This window comes from Lathyrus oleraceus, chromosome 5 (genome assembly GCF_024323335.1).
Source record: "Lathyrus oleraceus cultivar Zhongwan6 chromosome 5, CAAS_Psat_ZW6_1.0, whole genome shotgun sequence".
Lineage (NCBI taxonomy): Eukaryota > Viridiplantae > Streptophyta > Magnoliopsida > Fabales > Fabaceae > Lathyrus > Lathyrus oleraceus.
The window spans coordinates 122,492,149-122,517,308 of record NC_066583.1 but is presented as its reverse complement, the minus strand read 5'-3'; the positions used below and the strand labels follow the sequence as shown (position 1 = coordinate 122,517,308).

Sequence of the window (25,160 nt, the reverse complement as noted above, 5' to 3'; positions counted from 1 at the left end):
AGAAAATTCAATTTTAGCATTCAAAACAAAATTACAATGAAAACTTTGCAAATATCCAGCCTTTTTTTATTTATTATTCTAGTAGATCACCTTACAGCAATTGGACAGACAAACTTAAAATTTTCTAATTATATATCTCCACTTATTGTTCGGTGTACCTTTTGTTCTATTGAATGCATTAACGTCTAATTCCCTGATCAATTGATAAATTCAATAGAATTACAACCCATTAGTGGCTGTAAACCTAACCATGTTCCTCTAGCTATTACACACATTTTTATTCTAGGTATTTTACATATTAAATTCTTTACTAACATTTTCTAAATCAAAATATCAATTTTAGAGTTTAATAAAAAAAAAATACTAAGAATAAAATACGAGTAAATCATAATGATTACATCTATTCCCAAACACACCAAAATTTTGCCATTCGTGATTGATATAGCTTTACAAGATAAAGATATCATAAAATTAGCATCCAAGTTTGAATTATTTTTGTTAAAAGCATTCATGTCTCCTTTTTATATGCCTTTATTTTCTCCTTTCTTCTCTCAAAGAGTTAGAAGTCTTTAAACCCTCTTACTTCTCGTCCCTCGGATCACCCAAACAAGTAAAAAAAACAATTCTAACACCATCATCATCATTGAAACATATAGATACGGGTTCAGATAGATTATATGGAGGTTCAACACTGTGTTGCGAACCAACCAATGGTTTTGATGTCTTAAAGGGAAATAAAAGATTTTGGGAAGCAACGGATTTAGAAGTCTCAAAAATCTACGAAAATGCAGTAAAAGTTGGGGTCAAAGGGGGTGGAGGAGCATAATTCTCATGTGGAGGTGATCAAATGCTTGGAGAAGAAGGACCAAGTTGAAAATAAGGATCTTGAGTCAGTCAATCTCTATGCCTTTGTTTTATGTTTGTATGCTTTAGGAAACCAAATTACAAACAATTCAGGACGAAGGGGTTTAATTGCTTTGGGGTGGTAAAGAGATGGAGTGGACATCCAAAGGTTCTCAAGAAGAACATGAGGCCTCTTAATTATGTGGAAAAAAAATATTTTTGAACTTAATCTATGTTTTATGGGAGAGGGTTTTGTTGGGATTTATGTGTTACGGAAGGGTACATCTATCTACATTGTGAATGTATATTCTTCCTGTTTCATTCATAATAAGAGAAAATTTTGGAGTGAGTTGAATGAATTTAAGAGAAAGTTCCCTAGTGGTGAATGGTGTGTAACATGCAACCTTAATGCAATCAAGAAAGAGAATGAGAGGAAAGGTAAAAAGAATACCTTAGTAAATAAAGGTGAAAAACTTGAATTTGGAGAATTTATAGAGATTGTGGATCTAGTAAATGTTCTTGTATTCACTTTGTTTAAGTTAGATGGTAGTGCCATGAGTAGGATAGATAGATTCTTACTTTTAGAGGAGTTGTTAACAATTTGGAAGATTTATTGTTAATGTGTAGGTAGTATGGACTTATCTAATCACTACCCTATATGGATCAGAGGAAATGTCTCAAACCGAGGTTCAAAACCATTCAAAATTTTCATTGTTTGGATGGAATGCCAAGAGTTTGTTCCTTTTGTGACAAAGTTTTGGAAATCAAATGTTGTTCAAGGAAAATATGTTTATGTTTTAAAAGAAAAATTGAAAGGTTTGAAAGAGAATTTAAGAAGATGGAAAAAGGAAGTTTTGGGAACTTTAGATTTGGAGGTGTAAGGAGATGAAGATGATCTCAACGGTTTAGACCAAATGTTAGCAAATGATACTATGATGTATTATAATATTTTGGCAGGAAAATACCTTGAGGAATCATGCAAGATTGTAAATCATTGCATTACAAAGACAGCATACTAAGGCAGAAATCTATACATGAGAGGACCAAAGAGGGTGATTCAAACTCTAACTTTTTTCACAAGACTACGAAGAAGAGGTTTCAAAGGAAGGTAATTTTAGGGGTTAACAAAAATTCAAGGAGGATAGTTCAAGTTGAAGTAGTGAAAATGGAAGTTAATATACCACTTTTAAAACTTATTTAAAAATAAAAATCAAAAGAGGACTCTTTTGGATGGTGTGGAGTTTCAAAAGTTAACCATACAGGATATTGTCATGTAAATTGACTTTTCTGTCTTTCTCTATTGTATTTCATACTATATATAATCGTATCAATAATTATCGGTAATTACAACTTATAATGACAAATATTTTATTGCCTAATTTATGTAATCTATTATAGGAAAGTAGATAATTTACAATAAGGATTAAGATCAATTCCTATTAACATCCCCCCTCAAATTGATGCGGCTGATCAATAAGCATCATGTTGCTAACAAGAAACTGATGGTGTGGTCGCGACACAACTTTGGTAAGAATATCTGCAACCTGAAGTTGAGTACCGACGTGAGGAAGTGCTATAAGTCGGTCATCGTAGGCATCACAGATTGAATGACAATCGACTTCGATATATTTGTTGTGTTCATGAAAGACGGGATTCGCAACAATCTGGATGACACTAGTATTGTCGGCATAAAGTGATGTAGGTTCTGTTTGAGGAAATCCAAGTTCAGCCAAAAGACCACGTAACCAAATAATTTCTGAGCAGGCAACAGACATTGTGCGATACTCAGATTCAGTAGAGGATTTAGAGAATCTTGCTTGCTTCTTACTTTTTTATGAGATCAACGAAGAACCAAGAAACATGCACCAACTAGTGACAGATTGACGAGTGTCTGGACACCTGGCCCAATCTGCATCACTATAAGCACTCAATATAGGAGCTATTCCAATGGGAAAAAATAGACCACGATGAGAGGTTCCTTTCAAATAGCGAATTATACGACAAACTGCTGCCAAATGAAGATGCCGAGGAGAATGCATGAACTGACTTACTTGTTGAACAACAAAAGGTATGTCAGGACGAGTAATAGTTAAGTAATTAAGGATGCCCACAAGTTGTCGATACAATAAAGGATCTAGAAAAATATCACCATCATCACGGTGATATTTAACATTAACCTCAAGAGGGGTATCCACTGGATTAGCTGCTTCAAGACCAGACATAATAATCAAATATGTGGCATACTTGTGTTGATGAAGGAAGGTTCCCTTGGACGTAGAATGAACCTCAAGACCAAGAAAATAGTGTAGATTACCCAGATCTTTCATGTGAAATAAGGTTTGTAACTGTTTCTTAAGTCGCTGAATGGAAGCATGATCAAAACCAGTAATAATCATATCATCAACATATAAAAGAAGCATAACAATACCCGGAAATGTGCTATGAATAAATAAAGAGGAATCATATTGATTATGAGTAAACGAGAACCCAAGTAGAGTGGAGCAGAATTTCTCGTACCATGCTCTAGGTGCCTGTTTCAAACCATATAAGGAGCGTTTGAGCTTGCACGCGCCTTTAGATGAAGAGAATAAGCCTTGAGGCGGAGTCATATAAATATCTTCTGTCAAGTCACCATGAAGAAAAGCATTCTTCACATCCATTTGATGAATAGACCACCCACTAGAAGCAGCTATAGATATGATCGTGCGAACAGTTGTCATTTTGGCAACTGCAAATGTCTCATCATAATCATTTCCATATTCCTGCTTATTTCCTAAAGCAACCAAACGAGCCTTGTAATGGTTGAGGGACCCATCAGAGTTCAATTTCATAGAATAAACCCATTTGTAACCTATAGGTTTGACATCAGGAGGACATGAGACAATATCCCATGTGAAATTCTCTTAAAGAGCTTGAAGCTCTTCATTCATTGCTTTTATCCATCGCACATCTTTAACAGCCTGTGAGTAGCAAGTAGGAATAAATATGCTAGATAGTGTGGCAGTCAGAGAAGTATGTGAGGAATCATACCTATCTGGTGAATATCTATCTGGTGCTCGAGATATTCGACCAGAACGCCGTGGTTCAACTGGTATAGAATCAGGTGGCGGTTCAGCGTCGGGAAGGGGTGTGGGAACCTCTTGTCTGCGTTTTCTGACATATACATGACCTGGTTTATAACGTTCCATAGATTGAGGCATAATATAAAACTTAGGAAGAGTAACGATATCATTAATGGCAGAAGAAACACAGGGATACATAAACTGATTATCAAAAAATGTCACATTCCTAGAAATGTGAATACGATGGTATGTGACATCATAACACACAAATCCCTTATGAGAGTTATTATATCCCATAAATGCACATTAAACTGACTGTGCTCCAAGCTTATGCCTTTCAAATGGAGGTAAGTGAACAAAACACACACACCCAAAAGTATGTAAAGCATTATAATCAGGGTGAATTTTAAAATGACGAAAGAAAGGAGAATCAAGATCAATAACCGTAGAAAGATGATTAATCAAGAAGACAGTTGTGGAAAGAGCCTCCGCTCAAAATCGGGATGGTACAGAAGCTTGGAGAAGTAAGGTGCGTGTTACATCAAGCAAACGACGATTCTTACGTTCTGCCATGCCATTTTGTTTTGGAGTATTGGGACAAGATCGTTGAGACAAAATTCCTTTTTGTTGAAGGGATTACTAAAACTCATGAGACATATACTCACCACCAGAGTCAGAGCGAAAAAAATTTACACTTGCTTGAAATTGAGTTTCAACATGTGTCAAAAATTTCTTGAACATAGAAAACACTTCAGATTTAGAAGGAGAAAATATATCCAAGTAAAACGATTATAATCATCAATTCATATCGATGACAAATATTTGTTTCATGTTTGGGACAAAATAGGAGAGTAAAACACTATTTTTTGTAATGCATTGGTAGTTAAAAATATTCCACAATGTTTAAAATATTCCTGACATTAGTTAGATGTCACACTTTAAAAACAATGTAAAAAAGATTTTGTCGTAAACTCTGTGACATTTGTTGTCTTAAATTTATATTAGACTTAAATTAGTGTATTAAAAATATTTTTTTTCTATTTAGAAGACATCAAAAGACATCTAAATTTAATTAAATAATTGATTTATTATAAATATTCGCTTGGTAGATGAACTGTACGCTTCAACAACTTTTAAAAAATATTTGCTTCTAGAAAATAATTTAATTAAAAGGAAAATTAAAAAAAACATTTTTAGGTATTATAATTTTTTTATTTTGATATATTTAAAAAACACAAATTTGAAGTAATTTTTTATTCACAAAATTAGTCTCTACGTATAATTTTATTAATTAAAGTCAAATTAGCAAAGAAGGGTCATTCATATTTTAATTTTAAAAATATTCAAAAAAAAAGTTTATTTAGTTGATTGATGACAAACAAACCTTTATCTGTTATGTGAATTATATATAGTATAACGTTTTTCAGTAACTCATTTATAAAAAACAATGTGAAAAAAAATAAAATCATAAATCTCAAAGAAAGCAAAATTAATAAATGACATTTTAGTAAAATTCTAAAAGATTTAGAATGAGTAAAAGTCTAAAAGATTACTTTTACGAAAAGTTGATATGTGACAAAATTTTTTTTATAAAAATAACTCACTTTTTAAAGGAATTTCCTAAAATACCCTGATTTTAAAAAAAATCCCAAACTACCCCACTTTTAGGAGGAGTCGCCAATTGAATTGGAGACTCCTCTTAAAAATTGAATGGAGACGTCAATTGGATTGGCTAGCCCTAGCCAATCCAATTGACGTCCCTTTGTAGGGTTTAAGAGGAGGCGCCAATTCAATTGGAGACTCCTCCTAAAATGCAATTTTTGTGTTATAAATAGATGCGTTGTGTGAGTAATTGTTCCACATCTCATATAATCATTTGGCAATCATGTTCGGTGTTCGTCGCCGATACGGAAAGGTGATTTATGCGAGAGACAAACCTCATATGCTGATGCTGTTCTGGAACATCACTACGTTCGATCAACTGAAGAGGGAGTTGGTTCGTTGGTTAGATGGGAAAATACCAGAAGGGGAAAAAATTAGAAGTATTGAGAGACTTGACAATATCTTTGGTTGGACGCGAATGAAGACTGATAAGGATGCTAGGGAAATGATGTTCGGTCGAGACAACATCAATTTGATTGTTGTAATCAGTTAGAAATATTTCTGTTTTCATATAGCTTATTTTGTACTGATGTTTGTTGTGAACCTCGTTGTAACAAAAACTTAATGATATATAATGATTGAAGTTTACAGAAATACAATGTTACAAAAAGCTTAAGACCTAGATGATGCTCCTCGATTGGGACAATTGTTCTTGTTGTGTCGTGGTTGACGACAAATACTACATAATCTTATCATTTTATTTGTGGAATCCATCTCTGTTCTGATACGTGTGCTGTTTGGCCTTCCTTTTTTCTTTCTACACATCTCGTCATTGTGCCAAACAATATCACCTTCATATGGAGGCCAGTAATCCTCCATTGGTAGTACCGAGAAGCTTTGATTATATACATTCATGACGGTGTCGGCCTTGTACACATCAAATAATTGGCTGTAAGCATCTTGACGAGTATAAGTGCATGTTGCAATGACATGGGAGCAAGGTATGCGGAAGGCCTGGAATTTTCCACAATCGCACTAACTTCTGTTTAGTCTAATAGCGTAGGCTAAATTTAGTCTCCCCTCGTTGTGGTCCATTGTTTCCTGGAAGCTGAAATTTTGCCTATGACGGTCAAAGACTGTTACAACGTGTGTACTAGCTTTAATGCTCTCCTCTTTCATGACCTTCATGCAACACTCACTGAATACTTGCCCGTACATTAACACCGCACTCCATCTTTCACCTCTGGTTGCAAACATAGAAGCCAACCTATAATAGGTCGATCTTACCAAGGCGGTTATCGACAGATTTCGAATTCCTTTGAATACCCCATTCATGCATTCCACAAGGTTTGTTGTCATGTGGCCCCATCGACAACCTCTGTCAAATGCCCTTGTCCACTGCTCTACTGGTATGTTATTTAGCCATCTCCCTGCGTCTTCATTAGACAGTCTAATTTCATCACGATAATATTGAAATGACGGCTGACTTAGAGCATACCCATCATTCACCACCTTCTTGCGAAGATTCTTATCTTTTATAGCACGCATGAAGTTTTGTGCAATGTGTCTGATGCAATAGACATGGGTAGAAGGAGGATCATGCCATCCGTTGTCATGGTTGTTATAGGCACTCTCAATGGCAGCATGTCTATCAGAAATCAAACAGAGATTGGCTTGTGGAGCCACATGCGTTCTGAGATGTCGAAGAAAGAAACCCCATCCACCATCCGTTTCACCTTCAACAAGAGCAAAGGCAATGGGAAAGACATTGTTGTTGCCGTCTTGTGCAACCGCCATGAGCAAAGTACCCTTGTATTTTCCGTATAACCAAGTGCCATTAATTTGAATAATAGGTTTGCAGAATGCGAAACCTTTGATGCACGGGTCAAATGCCCAAAAGAGACGGTGAAAGATTCTATTACCTGTAGCACATGCTCTGTCTGGCATCATCGCTGGCAATGTCTCCATAATTACCACAGTTCTTGGGACATATGTTTTTAGTGCCCATAAAAACTGTCGCAATTCCTTGTATGAATCCTCCCAGTTGCCGAAAACTTGTTCAACAACCTTTGTCCTCGCAATCCAGGCTTTCTTGTAAGATGGAGTATAATTATATGTTGTTCTGATATGGGATATAATTATACTCACCTTCACGGATGAGCCTTTATTAACCAACGACAGAATGTCTTGACATATCAACGTTGCGCTTAGTTTACGGCGATCTTGTTCAACGTTAGTTGCAATGCAACGGTGAGGTGGGTCTATTGAAGCGATCTCCTAAGAGTCGTTTTTCTTCTTGTAAGATGCAGCCAAACAAAACTTACAAAGCATGTTACGACATTCGATAACATACCTTCTAGAATCAGTGCGTTTCACTGTAAAATCAGCAGAGTTGTTCATGTGGGATTTTTTGATAGCCAGAACACATTCTTCTTTGGTACGAAACATGTCTCCCACCTTTAATTCGCCTTCTGATCTCGGATACGGATTATAGAAAACACTGTTGGATGTTTCATCGTCGTGCAGATCCATATTTGTCATATGTTGAGGCGGGTTGTAGACATGACTAGGAGGTATTGGTGGTGGTTGATCATCATCTTCATCGTCGTTGTTCAGCATGTGATCAACCTATATCTCGGTCTCCTCTTCTTCTTCATCAACGACGTCCACTTCTGCTTCTGCTTCTGGGTTGACGTCATCTGACCATTGTGGTTCAAATTCACCAGATTCATCCTGACTGGTTAGTTGAGACTGTTGAGATGGTATACATGGTTGAAGAGTAATGTACAACTTAATACAGTTGCAGCCTGAATGTTCATGACTAACAAACATGTATTCAACATCTTCATCGTCTCGTACCTTAAGGGGGAAATACTTACATTGACTATTCTCAAAAAATATTGGATTTTGATATGTGATCTTTGACAAAATACCCGATCCTATACAGGATTGTATTCTTTTTTTCAAATGCAAGAAGGTTGCATTTCTCTTGATCGTGAGTTTAATGGTATCGGTGTTTCGAAAACAAAAACCATATAGCTCAGACTCGTATGTTTCACCGTTGCAGTGAACGTTGACACTGTATAATAATGAAGATGACATTGTGCAGATGAAAACTATTTTCTTACTGCAGATGAATGTGAGTGAAGTGTCTTGGATGTTGATAGTAAGACACTTAAATAGAGGAGTGAAGTGTCTCACATGCTAGCTAGTTCGAAGTGACGTCTCACACATGCAAGCTACTCCGAAGTGACGTGTCGCACATGCAAGCTACTCCAAAATGATGTGTCAACCATGCAAGCTACTAAGAAGTGACATGTTCAGCATGCAAGAGAGAGGACAACCATGTGTCAGACATGTAGACACACACTCCAAATGAATTGGCACCCCCACTCATTCCTTGCACATGGGCGCCAATTCAAGTGGAGACACTTTGTCAAAGTATGCATTCAGACCTCGATACCAAGCAATCAGACCTAAGTCTTGCATGCATGTCCCTATGGAGGCGCCAATTTGAATGGCGACCCCTCTTAAAGGTTGTACATGGTCGCCAATTCAAGTGGAGACACCATGCAAGCACAACTTTTCATGCTCCCATCCATTTGCCTATAAATACATCCACTCCATCAACACTTCTTCCACACCATCACTCTCATTACTTCTTTTACAATACTTCTTCTACAATACTTCTTCTACAATTTCATCTACAACAACTTCTTGTAGTTTCATCTACATCAACCCCCCGACAAAATGTCTATCCTCACAATGGGCGAATCACATAGAGGAACGGTTGCAAACATCGCAACATATGTAAGTTTTTTCTTTTGTTAACTTTTTATCTTTCATCTTCACCAACCCCCTTTTATTTTAACATACCAACTTAGTCAAGTTTTTTGTTCTTTCTTTTATAGGATGTATCAAAGTTCCGAACTCGGGTCCACGAATATGTCCATATGGATCCGATGATTCAACCTTATGTTGAACTCGCCGATTTTGGTCATATAAGCAAGATTTTGTCTTGGTCCATAGATAACAAATTCATTCTAGCTTTATGAGAAAGATGGAGACCAGAGACACACGCATTTTGGTTCCCAACCGGTGAGTGTACCGTGACGTTAGAAGACGTCTACATGCTTTTGGGACTACCCATTGAAGGTAAGGTTGTTAATGGTAAAACCAACTATGCGAATTCAATTTGCATGGATCTCTTGGAGACTGATTTGTTAGATGATAACGCAAGAGGTCAAGGTATACTGCTTTCACGCCTTAAGTCGTACTATAATAGTTTATACTTAGATGAGCAAGATGCTCGAATAATAAAAACTAGGTGTTACATTATGCTGTTAATTGACTCGTTTTTATTTCCAGAAGGTAGTGGTTCTAGCATGCATATTATGTATTTACCTTTACTTAGACATGTAGATAGAATAGGAAGTTACAGTTGGGGATCTGCTTGTCTAGCCTATCTCTATAGCTCTTGTGCAAAAACTCACACAAAGACACATCTACATTTTCTGGATGTGCTGTTTTGCTACAAGCATGAGGTTGGTCAAGACTACCTTCCCTAGCACCCGTCAACAATAATCCTTTCACATTTCCATATGCACAAAAGTAAGTTGTTTAAATTGCTATATCTTTACTTACTTCTTTAAAGATTATTACCTCTAACTAATATTTTTTGACTTTTTAGTGTAGATGGTATGCACGTGGTATGAGTTACAACAGATGTCCAAGACACTGTATTACTCAGTATCGCAACCTGTTGGATCACCTTCGACCGACAAACGTAAGGAAAATATCTTAATGATTTCGTTATATTTTGTTAACTTCTTCTACCTTGACTATAATCCAATCTTCTTTTACATTTCAGTTTATTTGGCGTCGATACCTTAATTTGGATCATGACCATCAAGTCAACGCTGAAGACGCGGTCGTATGGACTGCATGCACACCGATAATACGGTTCATAACTGTGGAGATGCACAACAGTGATCGTGTGAAGCTGCAGTTTGGTATGCCCCAAAATATCCCAGATCCCCCAGCTAGCCTAGGAGAATGGCATCTGCGCAAAGTTAACGACCAATGGAACTTCAATCCATGGCAAAACTTCGCAAGATCAGAGTGTCGCAAATGGAAGCACCGTCATGACCATGTGTTAACTGACGCAGTCATGCCAACTGAAGAAAAACCAAGTCGTACTTATATGGCTTGGTATAGATCGGTTGGTTTTCAGTTCATCGCCGAGGATATGTACTTGTACGACCCACGCCAGATGACTTACACACCTGACACCTCAACATCAAACCCCTAACAATAGTGTCAGGCCGGATACACACCACCCCATGTCCGTCAAACGTTTCGTTCAACCAACATACAAACATACAACCAAAACATTCCATACACCCAACCCCAATACCAAGAGCATACCCCATACCACCACCAACAAATTGACCATCAACCTGAGACTCAACATCGCTTCGCACCCACCCCATCACCCTATCAAAGTCGCCTAAGCCAGAACACCCAACGATCATACAACATCAACCGCCCCTCCTCCTATCGTAGCCAAGAAGCCCAAACCTCACAAAACCAAAACATCCAACAACCCTATCTCTACCAAACACCACAACAACCTTTCCAACCTTTCCTCGACGCATCGTTCACACCCATGTCTCCCTTCAACCGTCTCGGTCGCCCATCAATGAGTCAACCATATCCCAACTTCTCTGGCATGAGTCATGAGCTCAGCTACGGCGGTACACCATCGATGCATATTGAAGATTATGCCGACTTGTCTGACTATCTCAACAGACCTTCTCCTGTAGTTGGTAGTGACGCTCCTGGCCCCTCAGATGCTCAAACACCAGTACCGAATCATCAACGTGGGATAGGGCCATGGGTTAGGGTAGCTCGAGGATGTGGGACCGGAGGTCGGTTAGGTGATCCCGGTCATCACCATTAGGTTTCTTTGTGTAAACGGAAAATTTTATTAATATCAATTGATCCTATATCAAATTTATCTATCACGTATACCATTTATAAAAAAAATAGCATTTTACACTGAGGCTCCAATTGAATTGGCGCCTCCTTTTAAGGCCTACACAGGGGCGCCAATTGGATTGACGCCTCCATTCAATTTTTAAGAGGAGTCTCCAATTCAATTGGCGACTCCTCCTAAAAGTGAGGTAGTTTGAGAATTTTTTGAAACCAGGGGTATTTTGGGAATTTCTTTAAAAAAGTGGATAATTTTCGTAAAAAATTACAAAAAAAAATTAAGTAAAATTAATTTAGTATAAAAGTAGTTTGGGCATTATAGTAAAATGGCAGAGTTATTATTTTAATAAACATATGTTTTAATTGACTAAATAATTACAAATATATTCTAATAAATGGTGTTGATTGCAATATCTTGATTGTTTTGAGATAGAAACTTTCGCCCTCAATCTTTTCCTATAACCTCTTATTATTGGAGATTTGGCAGCGTGATTATTGCATATAAATTTCTATAGAAAATAAATATTTGTAAGATTTGGCCCTAATACTTTTGCATTAATTAGCAAGACATTATATATATATATATATATATATATATATATATATATATATATATATATATATATAATATATATATATATATATATATATATATATATATATATATATATATATATATATATATATATATATAAAATGCAAATAGCATGTAAAAAGGGTTTAGGGTTTCGGAAGCTACTATCTTTTCTATCTCTCTAGGTTTTAGGAGAGACTTTTTAACGTTCAAAATTGTTATCGATTCAGCCAGAATAAGAATGAATCTCCTCGCTGAATCAATCACCAACCTAACTGAGGTTTCATTGTCCATCGCCAAACATTTGTTCTCCAAACAAGAATATAAAGAAAAGAATATCGTGTTTTCGCCATTGTCGCTCCAAATCGTACTCAGCATCATTGCCGCTGGCTCTGAGGGTTCCACACAACACCAGCTTCTTGAATTCCTCCGATCTGACTCTACCGACCAACTCAAAACGTTATGCTCTCAACTCGTTTCCTGTGTGCTCGCCGATAACACTCCCGCCGGCGGACCTCTCGTGTCTTTCGTCAATGGTGTCTGGGTTCAACAATCATTTTCTCTTCAACCTTCCTTCAAAGAAATTGTGGTTACCGATTTCAAAGCCACTCTCGCCTCAGTTGATTTCGTAACCAAGGTATAATAATCTTGAATCCATGTCAATGTCAATGCTTATATATATATATATATATATATATATATATATATATATATATATATATATATATATTTGATATAATTATTAAAATGTTCGGTTGATGTAATTATTAATTTATATTTGATATTATTTTGAAGGCTTCTGAAGTGACAAAAGAAGTGAATTTATGGGCTGAAAAAGAGACAAAAGGTCTTATAAAGAATCTACTTCCACCTGAGTCTGTTAACAGCTCAACCAACCTTATCTTTGCAAATGCACTATACTTCAAAGGAGCATGGTCGTCAGAGTTTGATATATCAAAAACAAAAGACAATGATTTTTACCTTCTCAATGGCACCTCAGTCCAAGTTCCCTTCATGACAAGCAAGACGAAACAGTATATTAGTGCTTTTGAAGGTTTTAAAGTCCTACGTCTTTTTTATAAGCACGATGATGCTTTATATAAGCAAGAAGATAAGCGTAATTTCTCTATTTACTTTTATCTTCCTGATGCAAAAGATGGATTATTAGCTTTGATTGAAAAGTTAGCTTCTGAATCTGAGTTATTGGAGCATACACGTCCTATAGAGAGAATGAGTGTAGGTGACTTTAGAATTCCAAGGTTCAATATTTCTTTTGGGCTTGAAACTTGTGATATCCTAAAGGAATTAGGAGTGATTTTACCTTTCACTGAAGGAGGTTTGACGAAAATGGTGGACTCTTCTATGGGCCAAAACCTTCATGTTTCCAGCATACACCATAAGTCTTTTATTGAAGTGAATGAAAAAGGAACTGAAGTTGCTGCAGCGACCAGTACAGGAGTTAGGGTTACATGTGGTCGGCGTACGAAACCTCCTCCGCCTCCTATAGACTTTGTAGCTGACCATCCTTTCATGTTTTTGATTAGAGAAGATCGGTCTAGAACAATACTCTTTACTGGACAAGTGCTCAATCCTCTTGTGATTTGATGTGATATTTACTTCTCATTCTATAATCAATTGGATCACCCCTAGATTAAGAGGAAGCCTTGATTTTTATTAGTATGAATGTTTTTTTTTTTAGAATTAATCTCTTTGCTCATTGAATTGGCTGATGTTTGTTTATTTCAAATTGTTTCCCTTTCATTTTTTATTCAATGCAAACTTTCTAAGCTTTACCTTTTGGATTCTTGGTTCATTTCATTTAATTTCAATGTCATTTAAATCACTTTATTCAATATTTCCATATTTTCTTCTATAAATTCCTTTAAACATTCTTGTTAGGTAAAGTCGACATTTTAGCCTTTTTCTTAAAAGTGTTTGAAAACTCATTTCGACCAAATCGAAAACGATCCCATGCAAGACTTAGTCATTAGTTTTGGGATTAATGTGAAAATATAGATCAACAAGAGGATTTTTTGTATGAAGGTGTGCAATGCTGGTATTATAACATATGTCAATGGTTATGCATCATTATGAGAAAATTCAATTTTAGCATTCAAAACAAAATTACAATGAAAATTTTGCAAATATCCAGCCTTTTTATTATTATTCTAGTAGATCACCTTAAAGCAATTGGACAGAGAGACTTAGTGGCTGTAAACCTAACCATGTTCCTCTAGCTATTACCGTAGAGACAAAAGTGAAATAACACTTAAAATTGGAAGGAAACTTAATTGTGTATTTATTGAAATGAATCTAAGGCATTTTATAGCCTTTTACACGTACTGAAGTAAAACAGGAAGACCAATTTTTATGGCAAGTTATAAGGAAATTCAAAAGCAACTAATCCTAGATAATAGGGAAATCCATAAGACTAGGGATTTATTGATGACGTGAATAAAGTAAATAACTAATTTTGACTATCATTCCCTCCCTTAAGCTAATGCATCTGCATTGAGCTTAAACTTCAACTGCATCAATTACTCCAAGCATTCCACGGAGCTTCACAAATTGCTCCAATTTGAGAGGCTTTGTCATTATGTCGGCAATCTGTTCTTCAGAGCTACAAAAACTCAACTTCACAACTCCATCATTTACCAAGTCTCGGAGAAAATGAAATCTTACTCCAATATGCTTGCTTCGTCCATGAAAGACAGAATTTTTGGACAGCTGAATTGTAGAGCTGTTGTCACAATAAATTTCTGTGCTTCCTCTTTCTTCAGCTCCAAGTTGCTCCAATAATCTCCTAAGCCAAATACATTGACAAGCACAAAGTGCAGCAGCAATGTATTCAGCTTCTGTAGTTGATAGGCTCACTACAAGATGCTTTTTCGAAGCCCATGAAATTGCTCCAGACCCCATAATGAAAGCAAAACCTGATGTGCTCTTCCGGTCATCCAAATCTCCAGCATAGTTGCTATCTGTATAGGATGTGAGACCTGCATTTCTTCTGCCTCTTTTGTAGAGTATGCCAAATTCAGTGGTTCCTTTTACATACCTTAAAATCCTTTTTGCTGCAAACCAATGAGATGACTTTGGATTTGCCATGAACCTACTAATCAAGCTTACTCCATACATTAGATCTGGTCGAGTGGCTGTGAGGTACATGAGGCTTCCAACTGCTTGTTTAAACATGGTAGTATCTATTCCATCTCCAGCCTCATCTTTTGATAATCGTGTTCCCGGAATGATGGGATTCTTCACGGAATTGCTGCTCCCCATGCCGAATCTTTCAAGAATTTCTCGAGCATATCTTCTCTGGCAGATAAATATTCCAGCTTCATTCTGTATCACTTCAATTCCCAGAAAATATCTCATCATTCCTAAGTCAGACATATCAAATTCTCTCATCATTGAGCTTTTGAATTTATCACACACACACTCTTATTGCCTCCAGTAAAGATGAGATCATCTACATAAAGACTAACAATAAGCATGTTACCTCCTTCTTTCTTGGTAAATAAGGCGTGCTCGCTGGAACATTTTTCAAACCCTTCACGTATAAAAAAAGCTTCTATTTTGCTGTACCAAGCCCTTGGCGCCTGTTTAAGGCCATACAACGCCTTCTTCAATCTGTAAACCTGGTCTTCTTTCCCCTTTTTGATAAACCCTTCTGGCTGTTCAACGAAGACCTCTTCTTCAAGTTTTCCATGAAGGAATGCACTCTTCACATCAAGTTGAAATATTTCCCATTCATATTGAGTTGCAAGTGCAAGAATTAGACGTACCGTATCAAGTCTGGCTACTGGTGCAAAAAATTCCATGTAATCGATTCCATATCGTTGTGCATATCCTTTTGCCACCAATCTTGCTTTGTGCTTTTCTACTTCTCCACTTTCGTTGAGTTTGGTTTTGAAAACCCACTTGACTCCAATTGGCTTGATTCCTGTCGGTAGATCGGTTAGCTCCCATGTGTTGTTCTTCTCTATAGCCTCCATCTCAGCTTTCATTGCCTCTTGCCACTTTATGCATCGATGTGCTTCTTCGAATGAGAATGGATCATTTTTGCTTTCGGCGATCAGCATCATGAGATTTTCTTCTTCTTCAGCCAAATCAGCCCCTGTCACATAGTCTGTCATCCATATTGGTTTTCTTCTAGCTCTTATGTCCCTCCCTTGAACTAGATTTTCTGGAGCAGTGTTGCTGTCCTCACTTGCAGGTGATATGATTTCACTTGAGTTGCCACCACCATCTTCATTTTCTTCTTGTTCAACTTCTTCTTCTTGCTCAACTTCTTCTTCTTCAAGATTGCCATCTTCATCTTCACATACTAACACATCAGCTTTCCTTTCTTCATCGGTTCTGCCCCAATCCCAGCTTTTCTCTTCTTCAAACACCACATCTTTGCTTACAATAATTTTCTTGGAAACAGGATCAAATAATTTGTAAGCTTTTGATCCATCACTGATTCCTAAGAAAACACACATCTTACTCTTATCCTCAAGCTTGGTTCTTCTTTGATTTGGTATATGAACATGAGCCACACATCCGAAGACTCGAAAATATGCCACCGTAGGCCTCACATTGCTCCATGCTTCTTCGGGAGTTGTATTTTCTATTGTTGAAGTTGGACTTCGATTTTGTACGTGCACACACCATCTCACAGCTTCTGGCCAAAATACCTTCGGAACTTGCCTTTCGTTCAATACAGCCCTCACACCATTCATGATCGTCCTATTTTTCCTCTCAGCGACTCCGTTTTGCTGAGGAGTATAAGCCGCTGTTAATTGCCTTCTAATGCCTTGAGTTTTGCAGAATTCGTCAAATTCATGTGAGGTGAACTCACCACCTCTATCTGTTCTCAAGCAAGCAATGTGTTCACCAACTTCTTTTTCAACACTAATTTTGTAGTTCTTGAAGTTTTGGAATGCTTCGGATTTCTCATGTAAGAAATAAACCCAAGTTTTACGTGAGAAATCATCTATAAAGCTTAAAATATACCTCTTGTTGCTGTTTGAAGAAGGCCTGAGAGGACCGCATATGTCGGCATGTACGAGTTGTAGTTTCCTTGAGGCTCTCCACATGCTTTTCTTTGGAATTGATCTTCTGTGTTGTTTTCCAATTAAGCAGGTGATGCAGGTCTTCTTTGGGATCTTCAGATTTGGTAAGCCATCTACCAAGTGTTTTTGTGATAATGTATTGAGACCCTTGTGATTAAGGTGCCCAAACCTGCAGTGCCACAGGTGAACTTCTTTTTCTGTCTCTAGCCCTGTTTGTAGACACATGGTCTCCTTTGGTGCTGCAGTGGCTGCCACATGAAACATTCTATTTCTACTCATATTACTTTGCATGATTAAACCCTTCCTAGAGTGAAATACTTTACATATTCCATTTTGAATCAATATTGCCAACCCTTTTTGTTGAAGCTGTCCTAAGCTAAGCAGATTATTCTTAAGCTCAGGAACAAAGTAGACATCTGAGATTACTTGAGTGACACCATTAACTTGCATTCTTACATTTCCTTTTGCTACCACATCCATTGTCATGTCATTCCCCAATTTCACAGTTTGAGAAATACCTTCTTCTAAATTAGAGAACCAACGTTTGTTTCCTGTCATGTGGTTGCTACATCCTGAATCCAAGAACCATACCTCCTCTTGCCTTATTTGGTGCAGATCCATGTGTGACATCAGCAAAAGATCCTCTTCTTCTTCCATCTCTGCATAGTTTGCCCTTTTCTCCCATTCTGGACATTCATATTGAAAATGACCAAGCTTATGACACTTGAAGCATTCAATAATTGATTTGTTTAGGGCCCGTCTTTCACGTCCTCTTCCTCTTCCACCTCTAAAAAAGGCTCTTCCTCCTCTCCCTCTTCCAAATCTGTCATCATGAGCAACTTTCAACACCTGTTCCTCCACTTGATGTTCCTGCATCCTTTGTTCATGAACAAGAAGACTTCCATGGAGTTCATCAATGGTTAAGATGCTTAAATCATTTGACTCCTCTATCGAACATACGACATAATTGAATTTAGAAGTCAATGATCTAAGTATCTTACTGACCACCGTGCTTTGCCCCATGTCTTCACCATTTGATTTCATCTTGTTCACCACACTGAGGGTTCTTCCTAGAAAGCTGTCCACCTTCTCTCCTTCTTTCATAGCAAGCAATTCAAACTCTCTTCTCAGAGCCTGAAGTTGTGCCCTCTTTACCTTTGTGGAACCTTGGTACTTTTGCCGCATCGATACCCAGATTTCCTTTGATGTCCCTTTGTCAAGAATAGTTTCCAGAATTTCTCTATCAATAGCCTGGAATAAAAAATTCTTAACCTTCAAATCCTTGAGCTTGGTTTCCTCCACACCTTTTCTCTGTGCTTCACTCGTTGTTGAGGTTCCAATCGCCGGCGCCGGTATTCCTTCGTCTACAAGACTCCACATCTCTTTGCTTCTCAGAAAATTTTCCATTATCATTGACCAATGATCATAATGACCGTCAAATTTTGGAATAGCTGGTTGCACGAACTTTTCTGACATTTTGTTTGTAGACTCACACACACTTTTCACTCCCAATCAGGCCCCTTGCGGAGCTCTGATACCAAATGTAGAGACAAAAGTGAAATAACACTTAAAATTGGAAGGAAACTTAATTGTGTATTTATTGAAATGAATCTAAGGCATTTTATAGCCTTTTACACGTACTGAAGTAAAACAGAAAGACCAATTTTTATGGCAAGTTATAAGGAAATTCAAAAGCAACTAATCCTAGATAATAGGGAAATCCATAAGACTAGGGATTTATTGATGACATGAATAAAGTAAATAACTAATTTTGACTATCAATTACATGCATTTTTATTTTAGGTATTTTACATATTAAATTCTTTACTAACATTTTCTAAATCAAAATATCAATTTTAGAGTTTAATAACAAAAAATAATAAGAATAAAATACGAGTAAATCATAATGATTACATCTATTCCCAAACACACCAAAATTTTGCCATTCATGATTGATATAGCTTTACAAGATAAAGATAACATAAAATTAGCATCCAAACTTGAATTATTTTTGTTAAAAGCATTCATGTCTCCTTTTTATATGTCTTTATTTTCTCCTTTCTTCTCTCAAAGAGTTAGAAGTTTTTAAACCCTCTTACTTCTCGTCCCTCAGATCACCCAAACAAGTAAAAACAAATTCTAACACCATCATCATCATTGAAACATATAGATACGGGTTCAGATAGATTATATGGAGGTTCAACCCTGTGTTGCGAATCAACCAATGGTTTTGATGTCTTAAAGGGAAATAAAAGATTTTGGGAAGCAACGGATTTAGAAGTCTCAAAAATCTACGAAAATGCAGTAAAAGTTGGGGTCAAAGGGGGTGGAGGAGCATAATTCTCATGTGGAGGTGATCAAATGCTTGGAGAAGAAGGACCAAGTTGAAAATAAGGATCTTGAGTCAGTCAATCTCTAAGCCTTTGTTTTATGTTTGTATGCTTTAGGAAACCAAATTAAAAACAATTCGGGACTAAGGGGTTTAATCGCTTTGGGGTGGTAAAGAGATGGAGTGGACATCCAAAGATTCTCAAGAAGAACACGAGGCCTCTTAATTATGTGGAAAAAAATATTTTTGAACTTAATCTATGTTTTATGGGAGAGGGTTTTGTTGGGATTTATGTGTTATGGAGGGGTACATCTATCTACATTGTGAATGTATATTCTTCCTGTTTCATTCATAATAAGAGAAAATTTTGGAGTGAGTTAAATGAATTTAAGAGAAAGTTCCCTAGTGGTGAATGGTGTGTAACATGCAACCTTAATGCAATCAAGAAAGAGAATGAGAGGAAAGGTAAAAAGAATACCTTAGTAAATAAAGATGAAAAACTTGAATTTGGAGAATTTATAGAGATTGTGGATCTAGTAAATGTTCTGGTATCTGAAGGAAAGTTCACTTGGTTTAAGTTAGATGGTAGTGCCATGAGTAGGATAGATAGATTCTTACTTTTAGAGGAGTTGTTAACAATTTGGAAGACATTACCCTATATGGATCAGAGGAAATGTCTCAAACTGAGGTTCAAAACCATTCAAAATTTTCATTGTTTGAATGGAATGCCAAGAGTTTGTTCCTTTTGTGACAAAGTTTTGGAAATCAAATGTTGTTCAAAGAAAATATGTTTATGTTTTAAAAGAAAAATTGAAAGGTATGAAAGAGAATTTAAGAAGATGGAAAAAGGAAGTTTTGAGAACTTTAGATTTGGAGGTGTAAGGAGATGAAAATGATCTCAACGGTTTAGACCAAATGTTAGCAGAAGATACTATGATGTATAATAATATTTTGGCAGGAAAATGCCTTGAGGAATCATGCAAGATTGTAAATCATTGCATTACAAAGACAACATACTAAGGCAGAAATCTATACATGAGAGGACTAAAGAGGGTGATTCAAACTCTAACTTTTTTTCACAAGACTACGAAGAAGAGGTTTCAAAGGAAGGTAACTTTAGGGGTTAACAAAAATTCAAGGAGGATAGTTCAAGTTGAAGAAGTGAAAATGGAAGTTAATATATCACTTTTAAAACTTATTTAAAAAGAAAAATCAAAAGAGGACTCTTTTGGATGGTGTGGAGTTTCAAAAGCTAACCACGGAGGACATTGTCATGTAAATTGGCTTTTCTGCCTTTCTCTATTGTATTCCATACTATATATAATCGTATCAATAATTATCGGTAATTACAACTTATAATGACAAATATTCTATTGCCTAATTTATGTAACCTATTATAGGAAAATAGATAATTTACAATAAGGATTAAGATCAATTCCTATTAACATCCCCCCTCAAATTGATGCGGTTGATCAATAAGCATCAATTTGCTAACAAGAAACTGATGGTGTGGTCGCGACACAACTTTGGTAAGAATATCTGCAACCTGAAGCTAAGTACTGACGTGAGGACGTGCTATAAGTCGGTCATCATAGGCATCACAGATTGAATGACAATCGACTTCGACATATTTGTTGCGTTCATGAAAGATGGGATTCGCAACAATCTGGATGGCACTTGTATTGTCGGCATAAAGTGATGTAGGTTCTGTTTGAGGAAATCCATGTTCAGCCAAAAGACCACGTAACCAAATAATTTCTGAGCAGGCAGCAGACATTGAGCGATACTCAGATTCAGTAGAGGATTTAGAGACTTTTGCTTGCTTCTTACTTTTCCATGAGATCAACGAAGAACCAAGAAACATGTACCAACCAGTGACAGATCGAAGAGTGTCCGGACACCCGGCCCAATCTGCATTACTATAAGCACTCAATATAAGAGCTATTCCAATGGGAAAAAATAGACCACGATGAGAGGTTCCTTTCAAATAGAGAATTATACGATGAACTGCTTCCAAATGAAGATGCTGAGGAGAATGCATGAACTGACTTACTTGTTGAACAACAAAAGATATGTCAGGACGAGTAATAGTTAAGTAATTAAGGCTGCCCACAAATTGCCGATACAATAAAGGATATGGCAAAAGATCACCATCATCACGGTGATATTTAACATTAACCTCAAGATGGGTATCTGTAGCGGGGTATTCGTTACCATTAGAGATATTGACTAAATCCAAGGTAAATCATACAAGTCGAGTCGCCACCGCACTTCTATTTATCCAAAGGAATGGTTAGAAAGCGAACAAAAACCTAAAAGTTTTATCAAATCAAAAACTAGTAAAATGTCAGAGATCTGGGTAAGGGGGTTGGTTATGCAATGGGAAGGTGTTAGGCACCCAAAACATCCTAGGTACTCCTAGGGAGCCCTTTTCATATTTGTTGCAAAGGTTGTTGTTTTTAGTGAAAATTTATTTGTGCAAACATGATTGAAGGGATGAGAAAGGTGTATATGTTTATCTAATGTACTACTTACTAAAAGAAGGGTCAAAAGGAAATGACTCGCACGGATGTCGCATCCACTGCATACGTATCTCATCTGAATCTGAGAATCAGAGTCTTCGTAGCTCGGCTAACTAGGGGTTAAGGGGAAGTGTGCGAACGGCGTTACTACGCAATCTACCGGATGCTCGACCTTTGGAGACTTACTCGCCTGTAGTAGAAGGAGTAAACGTGTTTTATGGAGAAGAAAAATCAATGAATTTGTTTGCGTTTTAGGAACGCTCAGGCAAAAGGGAAGTCCTAGACGAAGGAACCTGCATAAAGTAAACACACAAAACATTGCCTCCTATCGAGGTCTTCCAGCTAAGAAAGCGGTAAAAATACGGAAAAATATAAAAGTACCACACGGATAAAGCTCCGAAGTAACAAATATTAACGGAACAAAAAAAACCCTGAGATCCTTCCAAGCTAACACCATCAAAGAAAGTGAGTCAGTACAGGTAATCGGAATGAACCTCCAGGTGGTATCCCACAAATAAAGTGGAACACCAGGCAAACCATCTCTGCAAGAGTCATATGAGCCCTCACAAAACAAAACTCAACAAACAGGTTAGAGAAACAAGATAGGGTAACCAAGAGTTGCCCCCAAATCAAAATGTAACCACATGAATCATGCCATTAAAATTCACAAAAGCCCACAAAAAGCAACCAAGGGTATGAGGCCTAAACCTCTTGTCAAACACATGCATCAAAAGGGTATCAAATTCATCCATAATACCTCATACATTCAGAGCATTCAAATGAAAAGCATAATGTAATGGGAATAAGGCAAACCTGACTGGAGAGATCAATGAAATTGAATTGCCCGGTTGGGTTTGCAAAGCAATCTGAGGGTTTATATGAGAGGGAATTGGTTCTTTGTCGATGAGTTCCCTTCAGTCTCTGGAGGTTGCTCTGAACTCTATTAGCTATTCTCTCACTATCTTTTTCCTACCAGGGTAATAGGAATGGAATGGGAATGGAATGAAATTTTGTTTCACTGAAACTCTGAATTTATAACCTGATTTTGTGGACCTGTGGGCTCAAATGAGAGAGGCCCAAGTCCAAAAATTTTCTGTTATATTTTATTTATTTATTTATTTATTTATTATTTTATTTTTTTCATTTCTTTTTTTTCGTTTTTCATTTTTTTTTCGTTCCCTTTTTTTTTAAACACGTGGGCTTTGCCTAGCGAGCATGACAGTTCATGAACAAACTTTTGCTCCTTCAAGATTAACGTTTTGACTGACGAATAGACCCCATTTGAACCTGTTGGAAGTATCTCAAGTCATTCCCTTGTGTTGACTGATCATCTAAATAGAACCCACAAAGTGTCTTGGACGATACTCAAGCTTCAAACAAAGATGTTAGTGACACATTTTTGTGCTTTTGGTTAGTAAACAAAAATAAGAGAAACAATGATGTATAATTCAAGCATGCTTGGTGATCTAAACCAATCACAAGGAGACCCACCCAAAGGCAAAGGGAACCAAGATGCTAAAGATCCTTGAGGCAATGCAAATGCAATGTTATGATGCCATGAGGGATCTTAGGGTCAAAATTGGGGTCTTACAGATGCCCCTATTTAAGGTCATTCTAGCCAGAGAAGTGAAGGTTAAAATCTTCGTCTCGACGGGGTAGAATGGGCTTAAATAATAACAAAGAGGCGAATTTTGGTCCCTAAGAGACCTCATGATGCAAATGTAGGTATGAAAAATGGTAGCACTCTGTGGAGATATGTGTCCACAAAAGCAAAGGAATCAAAAGCCACTGATAATCCATATGAGCAATTCACTCCATGGAACAAGACCCTGGGGACTCTCCTGGGGATAGAAAAGGGATAAAAATGCGCGAGCAGGTCACGACTCAAAGTGTGGGGAACAGAATTCTAGAGGGAAAAGATCCAATGGAAAGACTCGAGCTGACTCGAAGATGCGGGTATTGGGGAATATGCCAATACAGCAAAAACTATCCAAAACGGATACTTCAGATAAAATCCGGATGAAAACAATCCACTAAGGGACTTCGCTGGGGATGTCCACAAGGACACTCCCGGGGAAGCAGCGGGACGAGGTATTACCGGTTACTGGGTAATAAGCTCAGGGAGACATGTGATCTGAACGCCAGGTATGAGGGTGAGAGATACAACATGCTCAGGAAGAGATGAATATCCAAGACTGGTATAAGGGTGAGAGATATCAAAACTTCAAAACGTCTGAGGACAACCTAAAAGGTATACTTCAACTCAGGGATTCTGACTCCGCAGGGGATAAAAAGTCATAATAGGGAGCAGAGAGGAAGGAACACCAGGGATACCAGTTACTGGGCATATAATAGGTGACCAACCAAGGCGTGAATTGGGGAATATTCCCAAAACACTCATCATCCAAAAGAGGGCTAAAAGCAAACTCGATTACAGGATGGACATTCGACTCCACAAAGGGGATACAAATCTTACTCAACTGGGGAAGAACAAAAGGCTTCATACCCGAGAGTGCATGAGATATACTATCTATTAGCGTCAGAACGTAGATAATATACTCGCATGGACGATTATCCACAACCGATTACTGGGTTAATAAAGGATAAATCGACCGAAAAGAAAAGGCATCGGGATACCGAAACTAGGTATATAATGATGACCAATTCAGGGGAGAAACAATCGTTACCAACAACAACAAGGTAGACGAGAGATGACCCGTTGGGGATAAATTGTGTAATCAGGGCAATTACCCAAGCAGATGAGGGGATATCATCACCGAATATTGGATGAAGATAACTGTCACCAATTAAAGATGAGCAAAAATAGTTACTCTGCAAAAAGGGAAGAAATAGGGTTTACAACTACCGGTATGAGGGTAGAGAAACACAGACTCCTCCGGGGATAATAATTACTAATTATTAAGCCATTATTCATTTACCACGGGGAAACAGGAAAAGAGTTTCAAGAGACCGATCTAGGATCAAACTAGATAGGCACACCAAATCAAGACTTGTCCCGGTGAGGATATAACTCAATGGGGAAAACCATCCCAATATATGTCTTGGGAAGGAACAAAAACAATCAACATCCACGAGGATATAACCCGGTGGGGAAAATGGAAGAAAGGATAGACGCTTTCTGCCTATGGAGCCGACTCTATATGGAGAGATCAGACA

General features: G+C 37.3%; 1 protein-coding gene across 1 annotated transcript; it reads left to right on the top strand.

Moving 5' to 3' along the window:
- The first annotated feature begins 12,235 nt into the window (after positions 1-12,235).
- LOC127085241 (serpin-ZX) lies at positions 12,236-13,717 on the top strand. Its single transcript, XM_051025782.1, has 2 exons — positions 12,236-12,712; positions 12,871-13,717. Exons 1-2 carry the CDS (start codon positions 12,317-12,319, stop codon positions 13,678-13,680), a joined length of 1,206 nt encoding a protein of 401 aa, XP_050881739.1. The 5' UTR covers positions 12,236-12,316; the 3' UTR covers positions 13,681-13,717.
- Positions 13,718-25,160: the final 11,443 nt, after the last annotated feature.

What these genes read in the sequence shown, in the direction of transcription:
- LOC127085241 (XM_051025782.1), top strand. Translation starts at nt 12,317, where the DNA reads ATGAATCTCCTCGCTGAATCAATCACCAACCTAACTGAGGTTTCATTG. An exon ending in CAGTTGATTTCGTAACCAAG is followed by an intron (nt 12,713 to 12,870) that starts GTATAATAATCT and finishes ATTATTTTGAAG; the next exon opens with GCTTCTGAAGTGACAAAAGA.